Here is a 23,216-nt window from a genome sequence, read left to right on the forward strand (position 1 = left end):
AGGGGAACAAGGAGAGAGGGGAGGGAGGGGGTGGTTTACGGGGGGTGAGAGGGGGTGTGGAGGTCAGAGGGAAGGGGGGAGGTTATTTACGGGAGGGGCAAGGGGACTTTGGGCTGGGTGGAGGTCCCGACAGGGGAGGGGGGGCTGGTGAGAGAGGGTAGAGAGGGAGGAGGAGGGGAGAAGATGCATAGGGTTAGTGTTTTAGAAGAAAAAAAAAGAAGAGGAATAAGAAGGGGAAGGAGGAACGATGTTGGTCCCTAGGGATCCAAACCCTATGGCTCTGACACCATGTTGAAGGAGAAGAGAAGAGAGTGGAAAGAAAGAGTGAGTTGGAGTATCTCCCCCTCAATTATGTATTTATATAAAGACAGAAGATAAAATGACCACTATGCCCTTAGGCAACATACACACATACACACATCTAACATATTTGTTAGAGGTAAATCAATATTTTTATGATATCTGATTAATTATGAAATTTGAAGTTTATGCAGTTCTTACATTTCTAGCTACTAGTTTTGATATTGAAAACACCACCTAATACTCTTGTTTCCTAAGTGTTTTGATGGGTTCCATCTTTCAAGTGTCCTAGTTAGACTAGAAAAGAGATAGGGGGCTTAGGTTTAGCTCAAACCTAAGTATAGTTGGGGCTCTACTAATTAATGCTCCATATCTCGTATATCTTAATGCTTAGACAAGGAACCAACATTGTTCCTATGCTGATAATTTATACTCTAATTGTTTCTAATACTTAAAACAAAAATCCAGTGATATATGAGAGTACCTTCTTAGGAAACGTTGTTAAAGTACATACATGTGAACGATAATGTTGTTTAAGGTACATACTGTAGGTAAGTACATGATGTATGCAGGTACGTAGTAAATGTTGTTTGGTCTTTTTAGTGGAAGTCGTTGTGGTGGTCGCAGTAACCATAAGCTCTAGTGTGGCAGTGGCAACGGAACCAATGAAAGATGCAGGTGGGGTAGCAACACTAAACGAGACACCCTCCTGGCAGTAGTAGTAAGAGGTTATTGGGTTTTTTCTTGCTTGACAAATAAGTATAAAACCAGGTGCACCATTTCCGTGGGCAGGGCAAGGACAAAGGGTTGGGCAAAAGAAGTGACGCATTGCTAGGGTAGGGGAATGGACAACACCTATCTTGTAATTAATACTCGCTAATACCTTATATAAAATGCGGCCACTAGCTGTAACGGCCCAGATTTTTAGAAACACCAACAATATTAATCATTAGAGCCCCAACGGTATATAATATTACTCATAAACCTTATGAAGAGGGTGAGAGAGTTAGAGAGAGGTTATCGTCAGTGTTTCAAAAAGCGACTTATACAAAACTTTTTATGGGAGGTCATAGCTTTTTTTAATGGGAGGTCATAGCTTGCATTGCATATACAAGTGCATCAAATCTCAATACAGCTTTGAGTTTGGACAGAATACATCCGAAGGATCATTAGTTACAGGCACTTTTCTCTCAATTCCAAGATGTAAGATGTAGTGGATATTGCAATCATGATATCTTAATTATCTACTACTATGAAGTAAATAGAATGATTTCTAAATAACAAAAATATAAATACAACAATATATTGAGTTGATATTCATACCCTTCTCTTTCTTAGAAAATCATTCAATGAATGGCACAAGTCGTATGGATTGTAGCAGCCTCTAAAAAAAATTTCAATGGAGAGATGGTGGAAGATACTAAAACTAAGGGGTGGAAATATCAACCCCACCTATGTAGAAAAAATAAGATTGTATACAAATGCAGATTATAGAAAAGGAATGAATGGTACTAAATATCAAACTGAAGCTTTTTTTCTCTAACAAATTATTGTTCAATTAAAATAATATTCAAGATGTTCATTGTATGCATACCTTATCAAACCATTTGAGCAATTCAACCATTCACCAGTGGAGCAATTCATGCGACGGTTTAGACCAGCTGGGTTGAATCTAGGTGCAAAAGCGATACCCCTTAGTCTGAGAAAAATCTTTATAGGGAAAGAATCTGCGGTCCTCAAAAGAGTAGAATACTGAACAATCTTCGCCACCACATAATAGAGGGAAAAAAATCTTATTTTGCATTCCTTCCACGGGAATGGTTGTTGAGAAAGATGATTTGTGACTAAGGAACATCGTTTGATCTCCCACTGAGTCAATTTCTTCCCATATCATCTCAGAACGATTCAAGCAAAAATTTTAATTGACCTTCCATGATAACCAATAAACACATACACAAGCTTTCCGTCACACTCTACTAGGAAATTCTGACCAGTAGAGTTTTGCATTAAATCTACCCAGGCATCATTTTCTTCCCAAAACTCCTCGTAAGTGGGCTTTGAAAGTACTGACCAAACACCATTCCTAGGATCAAAAATCCCTAACCGTCCATCCATTCCTAAACAATAGAAAACGTCGTCATAAAAAACCAGGTTACAGTGCGAAGCAGCAAACCATGGATTGCTATCTAAGGTATCAGAAGTCCAATTCTCATCCCCACGACAACAAGTTCGGATAGTAACCGTGGTGGAACCACTACCTTCCAAAGCCACAATTTTGCAGTCTGAAGAAGTGAGAGAAGATGAGAAGGCAACGCCATGAAAGCCCTTATCTTCAAACATATCAGGAAGTTGGATTCTTGACTTTGTGAAAGGATTAAAGAAGAAGTATGTGGAGTATTCTTTTTTGGATTGAGACATTAGCAACCAACCATCTTTGGAGTAATGCACAGTAGAAGCTTTTAAGTTTGGGAAGTCGTGTATATTGTGAAATATCTTGCGAATAGGATCGAAGAAACTACACAATTTTCTTCTAGCGCAGATGGACATAAGCAATGGCGTGTTGTCCATGGGACGGATTGGAAGGGCGATCTCTCGCCATATTCTACATAGAGGAGAAAGACGAAGAAGATCCACTCGAAAAAGACTTAACACAATTAACTCTAAAAGATCCACTGGAAGATCCATCAAGGAAGTCTTCTTAACCCCTTCCTCAGCCATATTTTCCTCCAGATTTTGGAACTTTGTTACAAGCGTCTCTTCTCCTTTGTACAAGTTCTCGTTCATATTTGTTCTTCCTTTGTCACCAGATAAATAAAAAGAGATGTTTTCTACCATTGATGGATCAAATAAAGAAACATAAACAATTGCTAAGAAGAAGTGAAATATGGCAATTTATAAAGAGTAAAATAGAACCAATTTAGAGAGTAGGGATAAGCAACAATGGGTTTCTACAAGGAGATTAGAAGCAATACATACTCAGTCAGAAATCCAAGGTTTTGAAGGAGGCCGAAATTGTTTTCTTCAGGACGGAAGAAACTCTTAAATTAGGTGCTGCTTGGTCAGACCAGACGAAGGGTTTTAATGTCCAGGGCTGTTCAATCGGTTTTAACCGAACCGAAATTACCCAAATTAACCGAACCGAAATATTTCGGTTATCTAAAAATGCTAACCGAAACCACAACTGATTTATATGGTAACCGAACTGAACCGAGGAAAAAAATCACTGATTAAAAAAGTTGAAGAGAAAAAGACTTCTAAAGATCATGCTCAAATGAAACCCCAAAAAAATACAACAAACCCTAATCCCTCAAACCCAGCTTTCTTCAAGAGGGGCGAGAATCCATGGCAAGGGCTCGAATCCTCCTTACAAGAACTCAAACGCATTTCGATAAAAACCTTCAAAATCTCATCCAACTCCAACCTACAAAATCTATGCTCACCTCTTTTGAGAATCTTCAAAAGACCTTTGAAAACCCCAAATTCCTCTTCTGTTTGCTTTAGAAGGGAGTTGAAGATGGGGATCTTCTGAAACAGAGGAGAGAAATCAGAAGCTTTGCGTGGATCTGCTGAAAGAGGGAAGAGAAATCAAAACCCTCAAAATCTCAAATGAAAAATATAAAGAAAGAAAAAAAAAAGAAGGGAGAGGATCAGAGATTAAAGAGAGAGAGAATACCTGATCGCTGGAGAGGTGGCCGACTGGCCGGAGTGGAGAGGTGGCCGGAGGCGGAGCCGCGGAGAGAGAGAGAGTGAGATCTAAGGGTTTGGATTATTCGGTTTTTTAACCCAAATTAACCGAAAACCGATTTTGAAAAACCGAATTTTTTAACCTGAAACTGGTTGTTCGGTTATTCGGTTAACCGAATAATTTTCCAGTGAAAACCGCAACCGAAACCGATAACCGAAATTGGAGTCGAACCATAACCGAAACCGAACCGATATAGTTGAAAACCGAACCGAAATAAACCGACCGACTTCGGTTCGGCCGGTTATTTCGGATTAATGAACACCCCTATAAGGAATACCTACTCTCTCACCATCTTCGAAACCTTTATATGGTTGGTGTGATACTTTGTGGCGTAAGTTGCACAAACCAAGGCTCACAGAATGGACGGTTAGGATCAATAAAGGTGGGTCCCACTCTGTTCTACCTTTGTACTAAGTTACTATTACTAATAAGTAATAACTTCCTAACTTCTTAGCACTCTCTTCGTTGCAGCGAAATTTGATTTGCAAATACTTGATTTCTGTGGCTCTCTTCTTAAAACGCCTCTATCTCAATCAAAATATAGTGTTTCCTATGATTCGTTTCTCTCAGTTGAGTTTCTAAACTCACCAATTAAACCTCAACTTCTATTTTATTTATCTCTCTATGAGATAATATACAAAGGAAAACCTCAACTTCTATTTTATTTATCTCTCTATGAGATAATATACAAAGGGAAATTATTTATGCGCTCCACTTGTTTGTCGTGTAGTATTTAAAGGGATGTCAGAGGATATTACGGCTTTCAAAAAGCTCTTAAAACCCTTTAATACTACACGACAAACAAGTGAGCACATGTTTATCGAAACATTGGAGCGCTGAAATCATTTCCCTATACAAATTCCCTCTTTCTCTCTCTAAATATGTTTCATTGGATATGTCCCAACGCAGATCTGTTAAGAAAATTCCCAGGGCTAAATGCATTATTACAGTGGGTTAACCAAAACCCACAAACCTGCATCCTTTTCCTTGTGCTCTCAATTAAGGCCGTGCAAAAGAGAAACCCGAGAAGAGTCCAGGAGATAAACCTAAGAAACTCTCTCTCTCTCTCTCTGCTCCTTTTTGCAACCCTCACACAAAGAGCCTCTCCACCAACAAGAGAGGGCTCCTTTTTGCAACCTTCACACAAAGAGCCTCTCCACCAACAAGAGAAACAAGTTCTCTCTCCTTTATAAACATAGGTTTTTAGAAAACCTAGAAAAACTTCAAATTTAGCTTCATATATGTTGGGGTGAAAACTGAATTATAGTGCAATACCCACACATGGCGTCACCACCGCTTGGAGGTCACTTGGCCAGAATACCAGTACTGGACTTCCCTTATGAATAATCCACCCCTGGGACGTCTCAACTCTCCATCTCTGAGTAATCCTCGTCTAAGCCCCTGCTCAGCCTTCCGCTTCGACTAGAGGACCCTCAAACCACCTAGCACTACCCCTCGAGAAGGCCTTCAGGCATCTTGTCGTTATGTCATAATGCCACCACCAATATCTGTATTAGATCTCGCCGCCACCAATATCAGTATCAGATCTCGCCTCTACTGTACGCGATTCTATATCTGTCACCAATCAATTTGTTGTCAGCAGAAGGAACACACAGCTTGCCTTGTCACATCGCCCTCCAGAATCCTATACGAGTGGTCTACCACGCCGGTATCTCCAACGATACACACAGTCCACGTCACAGCAACATCGCGCCTAGGAGATCAGAACTTTAGTCTACATAGGGGGAACGTGTCACTCACAAAAGCATGATCTTTCCCTCTCCAATGCCAACACACAGGAAGAAAGGAAGGAAAGAACAAAGACAGAGAGAAATGGAAGGTAGATTAGCTTACTGATAGAAGGAGGACTGGGTCTACTAATGTTCATCGGAAACGAAAAAGCTTGCCGGGGAAGAAGGTGGCTCGCCAGAGAATAGTGGAGATCACCAGAAATGGAAGAAGGGCGCCGGAAAACTCAATCTTTAAAAAACCCTCTCTCAAACGTGAAAACAGCAGAAGAATGAGGGCAAAACCCTCTTTTATATGTGACTTATGGCCCACATGGAGGAGCGGTCCGCCGCTTCGTATGATGGGACCCCCACCACGTGGCAAACAAAGATTTGGCCCGAAAATCGCTCCCATTATAGCGCCGTTACGGGTGCCTTTAATGAGGGTAGCACCGTTTCCGTTTTCCAAGCGCCATCATTTTCCTTTCCTAAAAAACGCGACTTTCCATCTCCAGAAGATAAAAAATGATTCGCCTTCACGCCAAAATACTTTTGAAAATTCGTTAAGTTGTGAACGAAAGTGATCCCTCCGTAAGCTCGGACATAAATAAGGATGAACTTTAAGCTCGGACCAAGGAGACCCTCCGCACATAAATGAGGATAAACCCCTGAAGGCTTCCATCCATGGAGACCCTCTCCGAGCTTCCTTAAGCTCGGACCAAGCAGGGAAATGATGACTTCACCAGGCCAATAGCTCTGCACATTAACGAGGATAAACCCTTGATGCCTAAGACTACTTCTTCGACCCGAAAAAGGCCCAAGGAAGTTGGGGGCAATATGTTGGGGGTAAAATTCGCATCTCCAATAATGGTGAGACATGTGGAGGATAGCCTAATTAGGAAATCGAACTTGCCTCTTGGATAACGAAGGCAAGTAAGAGTTCGTCATCTCCACAGTTAGGAACCCTGTGTAAAAACGGAAGTACTCTATGGGCGAACAACACGACAACTTTCTTAAAAGCTCGGTCGGCAAAGGCAAAAACCAATTCCCATGAGGAAACTCGATGTTAATCAAGATAAACGTGGAAACTAATTCCATGGGAAGTTGACCTATAAGGAAAGACTCCTGTAGATGCAAGTCTCCTGAACTATCATGGACTCCTCTCCTATAAGTAGACCCACACGCTCAAAGGCACGCATCTTCAATCACTCAGAAGCATTGCTATTAGGTTTTCTCTATTGCTTGGATTTCCTGCTTGTGTGCCAATTTCTGACTTTAGCATCGGAGTGGTCTCCCGGAGTCCACCCTCCGAGTCCCTTAATGTGTGTTCTTCGAGTGCAGGATGAGCACATATTCATCCTCTACCGAAGCACAAATACGCGGCGCAGATTTTGCCACCAACAATGGGACCGTCTTTTCTTTTTTGTTGTGGTCCCATGCATTGCATTTGGATTAATACTAGTACTATTTATATAAAAAATATGTGCTTTTATAGCTAAATTAATATGAGAAAAAAATAGAGCTAGACTTTAAAATGTAAGGTATTTATGCCGTGCTGTATACTAGTACCATTTTTCGCTGCAATAATAAAAAAAATCTAGAAGATGGAGTTCCATAACTGTGCATGGAAAGGAATTCTATTGATTAATACTGCAGAGAATGAAAAGGTTGGGAAGAAGCAACATGTTTAGCAAACCCTGTCCATGAAAACTAATTCTCAGAATCAAGAATACGTGGCTGTTAAGAATCAAATTCTAAAAGCTATCTGGAGTTGCTTCAGAGGATTCTGCTTCTCCCTTGGTTCCCATTTTCTTCCACCAAGAATAGACAACCTTGTTAAACATGCCCTAGATCATCTAGCCCATTTATCCCATCTCTGTTTAACACAAGATTATATAGTGTGGAAAATGAGTTTTTCCAAAGCGACTTGGATTCTCATTACCCTGTTTCCACCAGATTTTTTGGGAGAGAATGAGAAGCCTGTTTGGTTGCACAAACTCTTGGTGCCCATTGGAATTTTGATAGAAAAGTAAAGCCAATTCCTCGTTTGATTGCCAATACTGTATTGAAATTCTAGAAGATTCCCCAACATGTTTCTAACATAATTACTACTTTTTTGCCCATGTGACATTCGTGTCCTCCTTGTCACTTTCAAACCAAATTCTACCAAATACAGGGAATTTTGGTTGAAAAATCTTCGAAAAGGTTTTTTCTCTCTTGTTCTGCCTCTCCCTCTCCTCTTCATGAAATTTTTCTAAATGATTCATTTAGCCGACCCCAACTTGTTTGGGACAAAGGCTTTGTTGAGTTGAGTTGTTCTCCCTCTCTCCCTCTTCACTCTGTAGAGAGGTAATGACACCCCTACTTTTTCCACTACTCTCCGAGTCTATGTTGTGCAACCAAACACCGCTTACCACTGTTCCACTGTGATTCGAGAGGTAATTCTAGACAAGTCTAATGCGTGTCTCTTCCCTTCTGAAATCTCATTCCACTAATCTTTGAGCACCACACGCAACAAAGGAAGCTGGAGTTTTTATAGGGCAATGATATCTCCCCCCCCCCCCTTCCCTTTTAAACAGAAATCGTTAACTTTTAAAGCATTTGGTATCCTAACGGTATCTGTTAAAGGCGCCGGCGGGGGGGCGGGGGGGGGGGGGAGGATATCACTGCGCTTTTTATATGGTGTAAGACAATATAATTAGTGTTATTTTTGAGTGGCTGTAGTCTAGTACTTTTCAAAAAGTAATCATAAGAAGATCCAAACTGTCCATTTGATGAGCTACAACTTAAATAGGTCTAGCCCAAAAATCATTTCCATAGGATGATCCCAACCCTCCAATCTATTGAAGTTTCCGTAATATGCGATTCCTCCTAGCACTAGGATCATACTATGAAAATGATTTTTTGGGCACAACCTATGTAGGTTATGGCCCATTAAATGAAAGGTATAGATCATCCCATGATCTAAGCTGCTGGACTATACGGGTTTACATCATATCAAATCTCAAGAAAGCTAGGTTGCTGGAATTTTTTTGGTTCTTGGGACTTTTGTGGAATTTCCGCAGGAACCCACGTTTGGTTGGTGGGCCCAAAATAATCCCAGGAACCAAAATAACCCCGCACGAAACCCTAGGAAGGAAAAAAAAAAACACTCCCAGGAACCAAAATAATCCCAAGAACAAAAAATAAGCTTGCAGAAGAATTTTTTTCTTCCCAGCAGCTCAAGCAACCAACAAAGCATTTTTTTCCCACCATAGTCCGGTCAACCAAACATGGATTTTTACTTTACAGGGATACTTCCAGGGAGTTTTTTTTCCCACCAATGTCCCAAGAAGTTTTTTGTTCCACAAAAATCCCAAGAACCAAAAACATTCTGGCAACCAACCGGAGGCTTTTGTTTAGATTTTATCTAGTGTAGGCCCCTATTGTCCAGTCTCTTTTCAAAACAAGTACCCACATACATGTGTTTCACTGACGAAAGATTATACGGTGCCCGTTACTTTCGTTTCACCTTTCACGTTCAAATATAACTTAATATTTACGTTTCACAAGCCCTAGAAGAATCCCTAGCATAATATTTACGTTTCACAATAGAAGAATCCCTAGCTACCACCGTACCACGTTCTGTCTCCCAATAAAATCCAATAACTCCTACGGTACCTACTCTCCCAATCTCCCATCAAATCCTAGAAACCCTACCTACGCTCTCTACCGTCTTCCTGTCCTCCCTCAGGTCTCTTTCCTCTTGTGGCGTGAGAAAATTGTGTGAGGGTGATCCAGATCTAAAGGTATTTTGTCCATGTTTTCTTCTTTTTCCATGTTTTTTTTTTACTTATGGCTGATGACTCTTTTATTGGATACGGACTCTGCCTTTGCAAGAATTATTTCTCTAAATGAAAATATCGAATATATTTTGAGATGTAATCCTTGTAATAAACAAAAAAAAAGTAATTTTTATAAGATGAAAAATCTGCATAAAGCAATTTGGGAGAGAATGGAATTCGTTCCATTAATTTTCATGCGTGTTAGAAGGTGTGTGTATTTGCCATTTTCCCAAAGGGCATTATGGTCTTTGTACTCTTTCTCTTTCTCTCATTCACTTCTCTTCTTCTCCTCCCTCAACACCGTATCAGAGCCCTAGGGTTTTGATCCCCTAGGGACCACCATTGTTCCCCCCTCCCTTTGTTAGGTGCCTTACCGATACACCAAAAGCTCCAGAGCTGATGCAAGGCATTAGGCAAGGCCCTTTAAAACCTGTCACATACCAGGCTGGGTCCCACCCAGTCCCATACCTAGGCGGGCCCCACTTAGGACCGTAACATACCACCACGCTTCCGCACCCTCCTTCCTCGGCGGCCCACTCTGTGACGGCTTTCACTCTGGCCTTTTTTCCAGGTAGCCCTTTTCACAGGTTGCTCCTTCCGTGACTCGAACATGGGATGTGGTGGCTGCTCTGATGCCAAATGTTAGGTGCCTTACCGATACGCCAAAAGCCCCAGAGCTGATGGAACGCATTAGGCAAGGCCCTTTAAAACCTGTCCCAAACCAGGCTGGGTCCCACCCAGTCCCATACCTAGGCGGGCCCCACTTAGGACCGTAACACCCTCCTTGAATAAATAGCACAAACAACAGGGGGAAAGACGACAGCCACTCCAAATTGCTAGCAGTCTGATGATTTAAACTCTCTATCTCCTCAATATTCTCCTGGCAAATTGGATTGGATTGGGAGCTAAAATCACTATTTCATTGCTATACATGTGGGCCCCATTGGCCGTTTTTGATCGCTTAATTGATGGGCTCGTATTTCTTTTCCAAATAACATGCATCCAAAGGATGGAATATCTTTCTAGGAAAAAGCTTTGCCTTTCATGTTTGTTGTACCAAACAACACAAAGGACCCCCAAAAGTAAGGGCCTGTTTGGTTAGTAGGTGTAGACACCCCATTTTGACTTGGCCCTAAACTCCCAGAATCGAATAAAATCTCGAAAGTGAATAAAGTCTCCGAAATCGATCCTCGAAGTGTTTGAAACCAAGCTTTGAATTTCCAAACAAAACCGAACTCTAATTGCAAAAAGAACCGATTCAAGGTGAAAATTCTCCCATTTGCAAAGCTATTTTTTTTTTTTTGAAAATCCGGAGAGCCCAGATGATCCCCGGACCTCATTTGTACCCCTTATTTGAAAGCCCCAATCTCTCCTTAAATTTTGCACAAAATTTGAAAAAATTACTAAAATATCCCTATGTTTTGGTATTGGCACTCCTCTATGCGAGTCCTCGAGGCCCGATGCTTACCCGCACACTCTATGTTGATTTGTACATCCACCCTCTTGTCTTTCGGGTATTTTACAGCCCCTACGAGCCAAAATCGAAGAAAAGACAAGCTGAGTACGTGCCAATATCATTTCCTAAGGAGAAAATAGAAGAGAGAGAAATATTCACCTCTCATTCTCTTACCTAGACCAGCCCTATAGTGTAGTAAATACACCAAAGAGGGTTGTCCAAGAAGAAAAAGGAGAGCAAATATGTCATTTCCCTTTAAAAGAATTAAAAAAAATGTATGTGTGCTTTTTTATTTGCCCCTGCGGTTACCTGGACCACCTTTTTAACAAAAGGACACCCGAACTACACTCGAGGAAATACCACTCGAAGGGGCTGTCCAGGGAGTGAAAGCGCGGAGGCAAAATATCACTTTTTAATAGTGCTCCTTTTCTTACCTGGACCCTCCCTAGAAGCAAAAATGGTCACAAAATACACTTGAAGGGCTGACTAGGAGAAGTGAAGGGGGGCAAAATATGATTTTTTTCTTTTGAAAGATTAGGGAACGAATTAGGGTCTGGTGGGGGGTCGTCTTCGTTAGAAAAAACCCTAATCTGAGAGAGAGATCAAGAGGGTTGAGAGCTGAGAGAGACGAAGAGGGGTGAGAGCTGAGAGAAACTGAGAAAAAGAGAGCTGAGAGAGACAGAGAAAATGAGAGATTGACAGAGAGAGATCAAGAAAGAAAGATAGACAGAATCCGACCACCCAGATCTAAACCCTTTCCCTTCGATCCCGATCATCCTAGCTCTAGTAACCTTCAACTCTCAAACCATCATCACCTTAACTAGATCCAACCCAACCTTCTCCGGCAAAACCCCTCAGATCCGTGGCTTAAATCACCATTTTCGAGCACCACCAGCACTTCGCAACTCACTAAAACCCATCTCCATCTCATCTTTGCTGATCCCTCCATTGTTTTCTTTCACTTGTCACTGCCACTTCCCCTCCCTTCCGTTTTGAGGTTTTCCTAGAAGATTGAGTACCACCGCTTCGGCAATCGCGATCTCGGGTCATCTATCGTCCTTTGGCAACCACGAATTGACTTTCTCTTTGTCCAGCCCCATTGGAAAAGAAGGTAACATCCACTAAGCTTCGTTCCTCTGAATACAAGGCTCTCTTGTTATAGAATACAAGGCCCTCCCTGCTCGTTCTGATATCATTTTCCTTCTCCTTGTTTTTTGTCTTCTGTAGATATTATCTCAATACAGTGTTCCATTAGAGAGAGATGGTGGCCCAAACTCAGAAACACTCCCCCCAGCTTGCTCCTCAATCCGCACCTTGGTTTGCTTTCTTCCATGAAAATGGAGAAGACCAATCCTTATTCAGCCTATCTGAACGTGTCTCTTGTGTCATAAACATACCCGATATGTATCGAAAACGTTGTTTTGGCTCTTCTCATGGCTGGTTATTGGTATTAGATGAGACTTCTGGTGACTTTTTTCTTCTGAATCCTATCTCGATGCAGAAAATTCAACTTCCCCCATCTCAATTTGAATCCTATGACTTCTCTTCATTGATTCTATCATCGCCGCCAACTGACCCTGACAGTGTACTTATACTAACTGCTCCAGATGAATATTTGGTGTTGTTTTGTCGAATTGGTGACCAGCAATGGACCCATCAAGAGTATAAACTTGAGGAAGACTTTATTACCGATATTGTCAGTTGCAATCGAACATTATATGCTCGGACTTGTTTCGGAAAATTGGCAATTCTTGATCCCACTGCCCCTTCTACATTAAGAATTTTAGAAGCAGAGGAACCTCCATGGCCCCAAGACGCAAGACAAGTAAAACATTATCTGATGGAATCTTTATCTGAGTTATTTCTTGTCCGTATGGTTTATCGTGGGTTCACACGAGAAGTCCACTTTTTGGAAGTTTACAAGTTGGATTTTTCTACGATGGTTTGGGTGGAGGTTGAAAGCTTGGGTGATCGTGTGTTTCTTCTAGGTAGAGATATGTGTACGTCATGCTCTGCAACCGAAACAAGACTCAAAAAGGATTGCATATATTTTCTAGATGATGGTGGTTGCTTGAATGCATTCGACTTGGAAGATGTAAGTATCTTATTTGATTGGCCTTGTCCAGATGTACGTCGCTCTTTATCTCCACCTTTTTTGATAATTCCGGCTGTCTAAACATATTTATCTTGTAACCATTTAAAAAAACATATTTATCTTGTAGGGGTAACTTAATATTGCAGTTATTTTGCTTTTCAGTTGTAATTCTTTTTTTTAAAAAGTTTATAAGATTTTTATCCAATTCAATTGTTCTGATTTATTTATTTTGAATGGTAATTCAATCATTTTGATTGTTATTATTCATGAATTTCATTGGATCTTTAATTTGAAATTTATATTAAAGTTTAAAAGTTCGATTTTCGTTTATTTTAATGTGGTGAATTGCAAATAAAAATAAACCAAAAAAGCTCGATGTTCAAGTTAGAATGCATAAATTCTGTGTTTACTCAAAACTTGGTTACCTCGATAGAGTTTTGAATGCAATTATTCACTCTTGCATGTGTGATGACTATTCGTTAAGTGTTGAGCTTGAAATCTTTGTATATTAGGTAATATAGACCAATGATCTCCATCATCATACCCTCTTCTGACTCGTATTATGGGACTGTGACTAGGTTCAAACATTCAGTGGTTTAGCATTCCTCATTTTAGTTCTTTGAAAAGATGAGATGTGCTGGTAGTACTATTAGTAATAGAGATGGTAGTTTGAGTGTAGGAACAAGAATGGATGATGCAAGACTAAACCTCTAATAGATCATTCAATATCCAAAGCTGAACCTCCAATAGAACATTTTATGACACACCTATGGACCACCTTGCAATCAAAACTACTTCATTAGCTAGAGACCTATACTTTCGTTTCTACCAATCCTACCTAATTTTTTCAAGTTGCTTCTTTTTCTTAGCCAAATCTTTATAGCCATTTTCCTGTACCATTTTCCTGTAAAAGCTTTGTTCCATAGCTTTAGGTTGCCAATGTCAAGACCTCCTTTCTTCTTCAGTTCTAATCAACCCTTTCCATGCTTAGACGTTGTAGTTTCTTTCATTTCTTCCCTTACCATAAATTGTCAGTTGCAACTATTTTAGTCTTGACAATTGCTTTGGGATCTTGCTCACTAATAAACTGTAAGATTCGTTAGGAAGCTTTATTGCAAGGGATAAATTATCAAAGTCACCCCCAAGTCCACACCTATTGTCAGGTCTGTGGAGTAAAAGAGAAAAAAAACATTCACAATCAGGTTCGTTCTTTGGAGAGTCATATCCTTCAATTCTCTCATGGGTTTAGGATGGTAGTGTAATGGATCCCAACAGCTTTACCACTTCGTCATAGTTGCATGCATCATCTGATGATGAATGATGCTCACTCTAAATATTTGGAACTAGAATCAGTGAAAAGGGAAGAAAACACTATTCTTCTCCATCAATATTTCACTCACTAGATGACACTTTGAATCATCCACACTACTTGATTTTATTTTTTTTTGTAAATGAATTTTTTATTGGAACTTTTTCCGTACTATTCATTCCTCTTCACTTTCTAAGGACACTTTAAATTCTTCCTCCAATCCCCCAATATTGACAATGAACCACAAATATCTGGCCTCTTCTGTAGCCTGCAGATGAGAAGAATCAATATATAAACAGGAAGGGAAATGATTTCAGCGCTCCAATGTTTTGATAAACATGCGCTCACTTGTTTGTCGTGTAGTATTTAAAGGGTTTTAAGAGCTTTTTGAGAACCGTAATATCCTCTGACATCCCTTTAAATACTACACGACAAACAAGTGGAGCGCGCATGTTTATCAAAACACTGGAGCACAGAAATCATTTCCCTATAAATATGTTTACTTAGCTCCAATTTTGTTAGTTTTTGCCTTAAATAGCAAATTTAGCTGGTTTAAGGCCTGATTGAATGCACATTAAAGTATATTTATTAGGAAAATGATATCAGCACAACCATAATGGCACAAACATAGCTTGTCTTTTCTTTTTTAATTGGATATAGCTTGTCAATTTGGACTCGTGCTCGGAAGCTCGTTGAGCTCGGCTCGGTAAGGGCTCAGCTCGAGCTCGGCTCGAATCCTTAATGAGCCGAGCCAAGCCGGCTCGTTAAGGGTTTTATATATATATATATATATATATATATATATATATATATAGAGAGAGAGAGAGAGAGAGAGAGAGAGAGAGAGAGAGAGAGAATAAGAATAGAGTTCCTAAAATGTGAGGGCCTATCAAACCACTCATTTGAAAGGCCCTTAGATGGATATGGTGCCTACAAAAAATCAGGTCCATTGGATCATCCTAACCCTTCCATTTATGGAGGTAAAAAATGGGCATATTTATGGAGGTTTATACCCATCCATTTCAACCTCCACAAATGGAAGGGTTAGGATGATCCTATGAAGTTGATTTTTTGGGCACACCCTATCCATGTGAGCGCCTATCAAATGAATGCTTTGGATCATCCAAACAAAGTGGGCCCCTTGTGTTTTTAAGCGCTACCTCATATAAGCTATATGAGGTGACACCTTAGGAACTCTATTCTCATATATATATATATATAGAGAGAGAGAGAACGATTCCTACACATATGTGTAGATAAGTTATCTACACACAAGCTTAAAATACAGTGGGGGCCACATTATTTGGGTGATCCAAACCATTCATTTTTAAGGCCCTCACATAGATAGGGTGTCCACAAAAAATCAGATCCATAGGATCATCCTAACCATTCGACCTGTGGAGGCAAAAAATGGACTAATTTGTAAAGGTTTAAAGACATCCATTTTACCTCCACAAATCGTAGGGTTGGGATTATCCTATGGATCTGATTTTTTTATAGACACCCTATCTATGTGAGGGCCTTAAAAATGAATGGTTTGGATCACCCAAATAATGTGGCCCCCACTGTATTTTAAGCTTGTGTGTAGATAACTTATCTACACATATGTGTAGGAACCGTTCTCTCATATGTATGTATATGAGAATAGGGTTCCTGCGCTTAACCTCAGAAGGGTTCCTGCGGTGGCATGTTATATGCAGATTATAACCATTCTCATTGGCTGAAAGATGGGGACCCACGTGAGAATAAAAATCCCAAAACGAAAATAAAGAAAAGACCGTCGAACCCTTCTCCTTCTCTACGTTTGGGTTTTGGAGCTCTTCTCTGCTTCTCTCTGACTGCCAAAACGAGGTTCTCTTCTCCACACGGCGGAAACCCAACGACGTATCTGCCACTTCTTCAACCCAAAAAGGTCGGTCCCCTCTTTCTTTACTCCTTTTTTTTTTTTTCCCCCTCTTGAGTTGGGATTTTTTCCTTTTCCTCCTCTACGGTTGGGTTTTTTTCGTTTTTTTCCCTGGTTTGTTTTGATTTGTTTTCCTTTTCCTCCTCTACGGTTTGTTTTGATTTGGTTGGGTTTTGGTAAATTCGAAATTGGCATTTTGCCGCCGCGTGGAGTGGAAGATTGTAGAGTTCGTTGTTTCTACGCAAATCTGCAAATTGTTTAAAACCCAAATAGAACCCTAATCAAATCATCTTCTTTGATTTTTCTTTTTTTGGGTTGTCAAAACCATATGGTTCAGATTATTAGGGTTCCATATGGTTTTTTTGATTTTTTTTCTTTTTTGGGTTGTGAAAACCATATGGTTCGAACCCTAATAATCTGGACGAAAACCAGATTTTTTTTCTTCCATGTTTTCCTTCATTAGGGTTCGAACAACATTGTTCCCATTTCATTTGATTATTTGGGTTGTGAAAACCAAATTGTTACTCTTAGGGTTTTTTTGTTTTTTCCCCCTCTAGGTTTTTTTTGATTTGGTTTGCTTTTGGTAAATTGTTGATTGGCATTATTTGCTGAATTTTTCATGTGTTTGCTAAAACCACAGTTTTAATTGTCAAGAATTAGTACTAGAAAATCAGCAAGAACTCAACCGCTTCATCTTCAAATTCCAAGAGGCAGCCGAGCTTGATAAGCTCAGTCTTTGAAAACATGACTATGCTTTGGGAAGCAATACAGTGATGAAAATGGCCAAACCCCCCATCCGATGGAAACAACAAAAGAAGCCCTATTTCAAGGTATTCCCCCTTCATTGATACAATTGGGTTCAAAGTACTTAAGATGTTGGCAAAAAGTGGATCTTTAGCTCAAATGGTAGAGCACTTGGGAGAGAGGGCATGACCCCAATTTTTCTCAAGAGGATGGTGGTTCGAATCCACCAAGATCCTTAACTTTTGCAGTGCCATGACATCCATTAGCATCTATTGCACAGTCATTCTAATATTGCTCCTTTAGCTAGGTATGTGATATTGCTCTAGTTATGTGATATTGCTCTTCTGTGCCATTGTTTTAAAAAAAAATCAAAATAGAGTTTTGTTTTCCTTCTCTGATTGCTACTTTGTTTTAGATTTTGAGAACCATTGATTTATGCTCAAATTTATGTTTAGTCGATGTGTGTACCAAAAAAAAATAACAGATTGTTTACTCCAAAACTTATTATTAGGTTGAACAATGTAAATTTGAGTCCATTATTAGATAAATGTTTAGTCCCTATATGTTTTAGAATTTGAGAACCATTGATATGTACAACCTGTTGATTAGAGAGTAATAATATTTTTTCCTTGTTTTTTCCTTAATGCAGGTACTACAAGTGGCATGGAATGGGTGATGAAGCTCCAAGGCTGCTTGAGGGTTGGTTTTGAAGGCTCCTTGAAGGCTATTTCAATGAAAATGACTCGAAAATCCAATTTGTTTTGTATAATTAGCAAGTTGTTTTGTATAATTTAGAGTAGAGAGAATCCAATTTGTACATCTTTTGACATTCTGTAATTGAACTTTCAACAGGTTTTACATTTTATACAGTTTGAACTCAATGAGAGTATTTTAGATATATTTGTCTACCCTATGTTTTTGTCTGTACATGCTTAGTTGACTACCCTTCAAGAGGGTATCTTAATTTTTGAAGATATCTTGTGTAAAAGCAAATTTGCCCATACAGCAGGAGTTGAAAATTCTATGGCTTAGATTTTTGCAGGATGGTGTGGTAAGCTGTCAAAATATTGTTATGACTTGACTGTCAATGCTGAATCTTGGTTGAGGAACTGGCACTATTTAATTTTTTCTTAATTTCTCGTCATTGGTGGCAGGGATGGAGAGAAAGGTAGGCATAATACTAAGTCACTGCTGTCTTGTGCTTCCCCAACTTGCTTTTGCTCAATGGTCTTGGCAAAGGATTTGATTGGTTCTTCTGATATGTGCTGTGGTACACCAACAAGTCACATGTGCCTTCTTTGTTATTTCATTCTGGAAGTGTTGTGGACAGCCTTACCTGCGCATCTTAAGCTTCAATAAAACTGGAAACCGTCTTCATTCCACCTTCTGCTGCTATATCGAGAGAAGATGCAAGTGGAGGGTGCTTGTTTGGCCCCACCGCTATTCTCTGCTTTACGCACGAGAAAAGGCCAACCTCCGTTGTCAAAGAAAAATCCGACATCTGTTGTAGGGCATTCCAACCATTTAAGGCCTTAAAGTCAGCCACTTCAAGTGTAATAGATTTTTTTAAATTTATGCTGCCCCAAGTTGGATTCAGGTGGAGCTGAAATTGTCTCAAAAAGAGCTGTTGATGTATCATAGTTTCATTATTGTCATTCAGTGGAAATACCATGCTTTTCTTACAGAAGATGTGGATACTACATTTGTGTACTTTGAAGGAGAGTTTGAATGGGACTCAATGCAATGTACTGTCGTTCCTCAGGAACAAAGGAATTGAGCCATGTTTCTTGAACTAGCTGCCACACCTCTGGTTATGTTTAGTGTATACAAAATTTGTAGTATATAGAAAGATTAGAGCACTTAATATATGCTTCTGTACTGGCAGGATTCCACTTTGAAGAAAAAAGTATATTGGGGCCACCTATTTGGATGATCTAAAACATTTATTTGTTGGATATATCGTGCCTCAAAAATCTTTCTCAATTGTGTATGATGCACATCACAATTCAATATTTTAGAGAACAGAAATCTCCATCTCAGGCAAAATTAAAGCTTGCCACCTCAGAAAATCAAGGGACTTCATCTTGAAGGAAGAGGAAAACAAGAAGTTAACTAAGCAATAACTACCTTTATCTGTACTAACTGAAAGAGATCCCAAAGAGCCTTTCCAGCTTTTTCTCATTTCGCCTTACAGAGTATTTATAGGCAAACCCCCAAGAACACTAACTTCACCGGTTAACTGATTATTTTGCAAATAGCTGCCACAAAAATTCAACTTCAAAAATTATGGAAGTTCGACATAGTGCATGAAAATATAAAACCAGATTCTTAGCAAATCCTGCATTCTCAGTACACTCGCAGAGACAAAGTTAAGGATCTTGGTGGATTCGAACCACCATCCTCTTGAGAAAAATTGGGGTCATGCCCTCTCTCCCAAGTGCTCTACCATTTGAGCTAAAGATCCACTTTTTGCCAACATCTTAAGTACTTTGAACCCAATTGTATCAATGAAGGGGGAATACCTTGAAATAGGGCTTCTTTTGTTGTTTCCATCGGATGGGGGGTTTGGCCATTTTCATCACTGTATTGCTTCCCAAAGCATAGTCATGTTTTCAAAGACTGAGCTTATCAAGCTCGGCTGCCTCTTGGAATTTGAAGATGAAGCGGTTGAGTTCTTGCTGATTTTCTAGTACTAATTCTTGACAATTAAAACTGTGGTTTTAGCAAACACATGAAAAATTCAGCAAATAATGCCAATCAACAATTTACCAAAAGCAAACCAAATCAAAAAAAACCTAGAGGGGGAAAAAACAAAAAAACCCTAAGAGTAACAATTTGGTTTTCACAACCCAAATAATCAAATGAAATGGGAACAATGTTGTTCGAACCCTAATGAAGGAAAACATGGAAGAAAAAAAATCTGGTTTTCGTCCAGATTATTAGGGTTCGAACCATATGGTTTTCACAACCCAAAAAAGAAAAAAAAGAAAAAAAACCATATGGAACCCTAATAATCTAAACCATATGGTTTTGACAACCCAAAAAAAGAAAAATCAAAGAAGATGATTTGATTAGGGTTCTATTTGGGTTTTAAACAATTTGCAGATTTGTGTAGAAACAACGAACTCTACAATCTCCCACTCCACGCGGCGGCAAAATGCCAATTTCGAATTTACCAAAACCCAACCAAATCAAAACAAACCGTAGAGGAGGAAAAGGAAAACAAATCAAAACAAACCAGGGAAAAAAATGAAAAAAACCCAACCGTAGAGGAGGAAAAGGAAAAAATCCCAACCCAAGAGGAAAAAAAAAAAAGGAGTAAAGAAAGAGGGGACCGACCTTTTTGGGTTGAAGAAGTGGCAGATACGTCGTTGGGTTTCCGCCCTGTGGAGAAGAGAACCTCGTTTTGGCAGACAGAGAGAAGCAGAGAAGAGAAGGAGAAGGGTTCGACGGTCTTTTCTTTATTTTCGTTTTGGGATTTTTATTTTCACGTGGGTCCCCATCTTTCAGCCAATGAGAATGGTTATAATCTGCATATAACATGCCACCGCAGGAACCCTTTCTGAGGTTAAGCGCAGGAACCCTATTCTCTATATATATACACACACACACACACTAAAAGGATTGTCCAGGGAGTGAAAGGGGAGGCAAGATATGTCACTTCCTTTTTGGAACCCCATTTGTTGCTTGGACCACCCCCTGTGGTGGGAAAACAGTAGTCAAATTACACTAGATAGGGCTGTCCAGGGAAGATGAGGGGATGTGAATATATCATTGCCCTTTATATAACCCGGGCTCGGTAAGGCTTGTGAGCTGCTCGCGAGCCTGGCCGAGCCGAGCCCTTACCGAGCGGATGCATCATTATTTCTTTAAAATCATCTGCTGGTGAAAACTAACCATTGTTGTTGGAGTTGTTCCATGCGACAATGTTTGGTTGCAGACAAATCAGCACCCTCATTTGCATTATTTTCTCCTCGTTCCATGGATTATGTATGCCACTTTCTTTTAGCATTACGTGTATAATCCTCCATTTTTATTTTCATTTTTTGAAATGAGAACCCTCCATTGTTGATGCATGCTTATCCAGAAATGCTTTGTTCTCAACAACAGCATCTCTCAAACCAACAAGCCTCCGATCCACCTGCAGAGGGAACCGTGAACCCATCTTCCCAGAAACCAAAAGAACAATTCAATAGTAATAAACTCATACAGACCAGTTCTTTTTGTTGAAGCATGTGATTGGAAACTAAACTCATATCAGCTAAAAGCTTCTCAGTTTCAAAACTTGACTGCTCCTGCTTAATATGATCAAAATAAGATAAATATGAATAAGATTCATTTTCAAGAGTGCAGAGTTCTGAAATGATACCTCATATGCCTTCTGAAAATCATCATTGCTTTTTGTCTGAACTTCATGCACCCTACTACCATCGCATTCAAGCTTCCGTGATTATCCCCCAAGTGTATCGAGAAGTCTAACAATGAACTCGGAGATGAACCACATAGAATCTCTAAAGAAATCAAATTCAGAAACGATAAACACTTGAAATACGTGAATAATGCCATGACCAGAACTAATGGAAGCAAAGGAACAAACCTCATGCAATTCCTGAGAAAAGAGTGCAATCTCTCCTTGGCAACTCCATAATGTGCCGTGAAGATCATCAAAGTTAGAATTTGCTTCTTCAGCTTCAGCCAATGGTAACTGATGCACATGCACTGCAGATTTGTAGCAATCGGATACATAAAAGAGAACTGAAAGCCTGAACTGAAAATCCTTCAATCAATTCCAGCCTAACATGGATACTTACTTGCTCAAGCGAACAAGAACTAGAAGAAGCCAGCGATGACTTCTCCTCTAAGCTGGCATTAGTGTTATGAGCACAAATCCCTTGAAGCTGACACTTTATTCTTCACTTCCAGCCCTGAGTGCAGGCAAACATTCAAAATGCGGAGGAATGTCAATAACAAAAAGGCCAAGATGATCAAATCTTACATTGTTGTCGGTGTTTCAATAATACACGATCATAAAGGTCTGAGGGTTATAAAATCAATGCATTATTAGTTTAGGATAGAAGAAACATTGTAATTTACAATAAAATGCTCAAACATGGATGCTTGTTAACAAATAAAATAAAATAAAATAGAAAGGAATATGTAGAAAAGAATATGCGTTGGCAACAATAAAGATCAATACATTTGAATATTGGATACATATAGTTAGGGGTGGCAACGGTTCGGCTTGACCCCAAACCGAACCAAACCGAAATTTGAATTTTCGGTTCGGTTTCTGCTCGGGTCGGCCAATTTCGCCACCCCTTACTCATAATCATTGGAAATCGGGGGCAACGGTTCGGTTTGAATTTTGAATCGGTTTGGTTTTACCAAATCGAAACAGAATTTTCGGTTCGGTTTCGGTTGGATTGCCACCCCTACATATAGTTGGTATCCAGCCAATACGCACCCAAATCACTATTTTTAAAGTTGTGTAAATACTAAAATATAACTCACAAACAATATTGGATAAGGGATCATATTCAAATACTAGAAAAGAATAGGTGGCAGATCTTCTAGACAGGAACAAGTACTCCAATACGTTATCATGGAAATCTGGCAGAGTTTCTCAACACACTGAAGGTGCTCATTTTGTCGAGTCGTTGATGTAGAAACAGCTCTGCAAAGAATACCAATATGCTGTCCAAGCTGTGTCTGGAAATTGTCCACCACCGACGTGTTTGTAGCATTCAACTTATCTTCTCTCCCTGCAGTGTACCACCACAAAATTTAGCAAACACAACTGCAGGAACAGTGGATTCAGTCTACAGGGTAACAAAATAGTAGGGTACCAATTTTAAGAAATAATGAAGCATTGTCCTTAATAGACTTCTCCAAGTCAGATCGCAAAACACACGCATGGTGAGCCAAAGCATTTTCTGTTTGACAAATTTATAAGGAGAATAGTGTTCCTACACGTTCACAAGCTATCTACTCCGTCGGCTTAAAATACAGTGGGGGCCCACATTGTTTGGGTGATGCGGACCATTCATTTGATGGGTCTTCACATAGATAGGGTGTGACAAAAAAATCAGCCCATAGGATCTTCCCAACCTTTC

The 23,216-nt window shown here is 39.8% G+C and overlaps 2 protein-coding genes across 2 annotated transcripts; one reads left to right on the forward strand and one right to left on the reverse strand.

Moving 5' to 3' along the window:
* Window positions 1-2,205: 2,205 nt before the first annotated feature.
* LOC143863383 (F-box/kelch-repeat protein At1g57790-like) lies at window positions 2,206-3,135 on the reverse strand. The gene has a single exon (XM_077374059.1). The coding sequence runs from the start codon at window positions 3,133-3,135 to the stop codon at window positions 2,206-2,208; it is 930 nt and encodes a 309-aa protein (XP_077230174.1).
* An 8,500-nt stretch (window positions 3,136-11,635) lies between these two features.
* LOC143863940 (F-box/kelch-repeat protein At1g57790-like) lies at window positions 11,636-13,268 on the forward strand. The gene is made up of 2 exons (XM_077374742.1): window positions 11,636-12,163; window positions 12,280-13,268. The coding sequence occupies exon 2, from the start codon at window positions 12,314-12,316 to the stop codon at window positions 13,226-13,228; it is 915 nt and encodes a 304-aa protein (XP_077230857.1). The 5' UTR covers window positions 11,636-12,163; window positions 12,280-12,313; the 3' UTR covers window positions 13,229-13,268.
* The last annotated feature ends 9,948 nt before the right edge of the window (window positions 13,269-23,216 follow it).

The sequence above is a fragment of the Tasmannia lanceolata genome, unplaced genomic scaffold (assembly GCF_043159265.1).
Source record: "Tasmannia lanceolata isolate RefF3 unplaced genomic scaffold, GAP_Taslan_0.1 ptg000044l, whole genome shotgun sequence".
Classification (NCBI taxonomy): Eukaryota; Viridiplantae; Streptophyta; class Magnoliopsida; order Canellales; family Winteraceae; genus Tasmannia; species Tasmannia lanceolata.

Coding starts and splice junctions, on each gene's coding strand:
- LOC143863383 (XM_077374059.1), bottom strand. CDS start 3,135: ATGGTAGAAAACATCTCTTTTTATTTATCTGGTGACAAAGGAAGAACA.
- LOC143863940 (XM_077374742.1), top strand. CDS start 12,314: ATGGTGGCCCAAACTCAGAAACACTCCCCCCAGCTTGCTCCTCAATCC.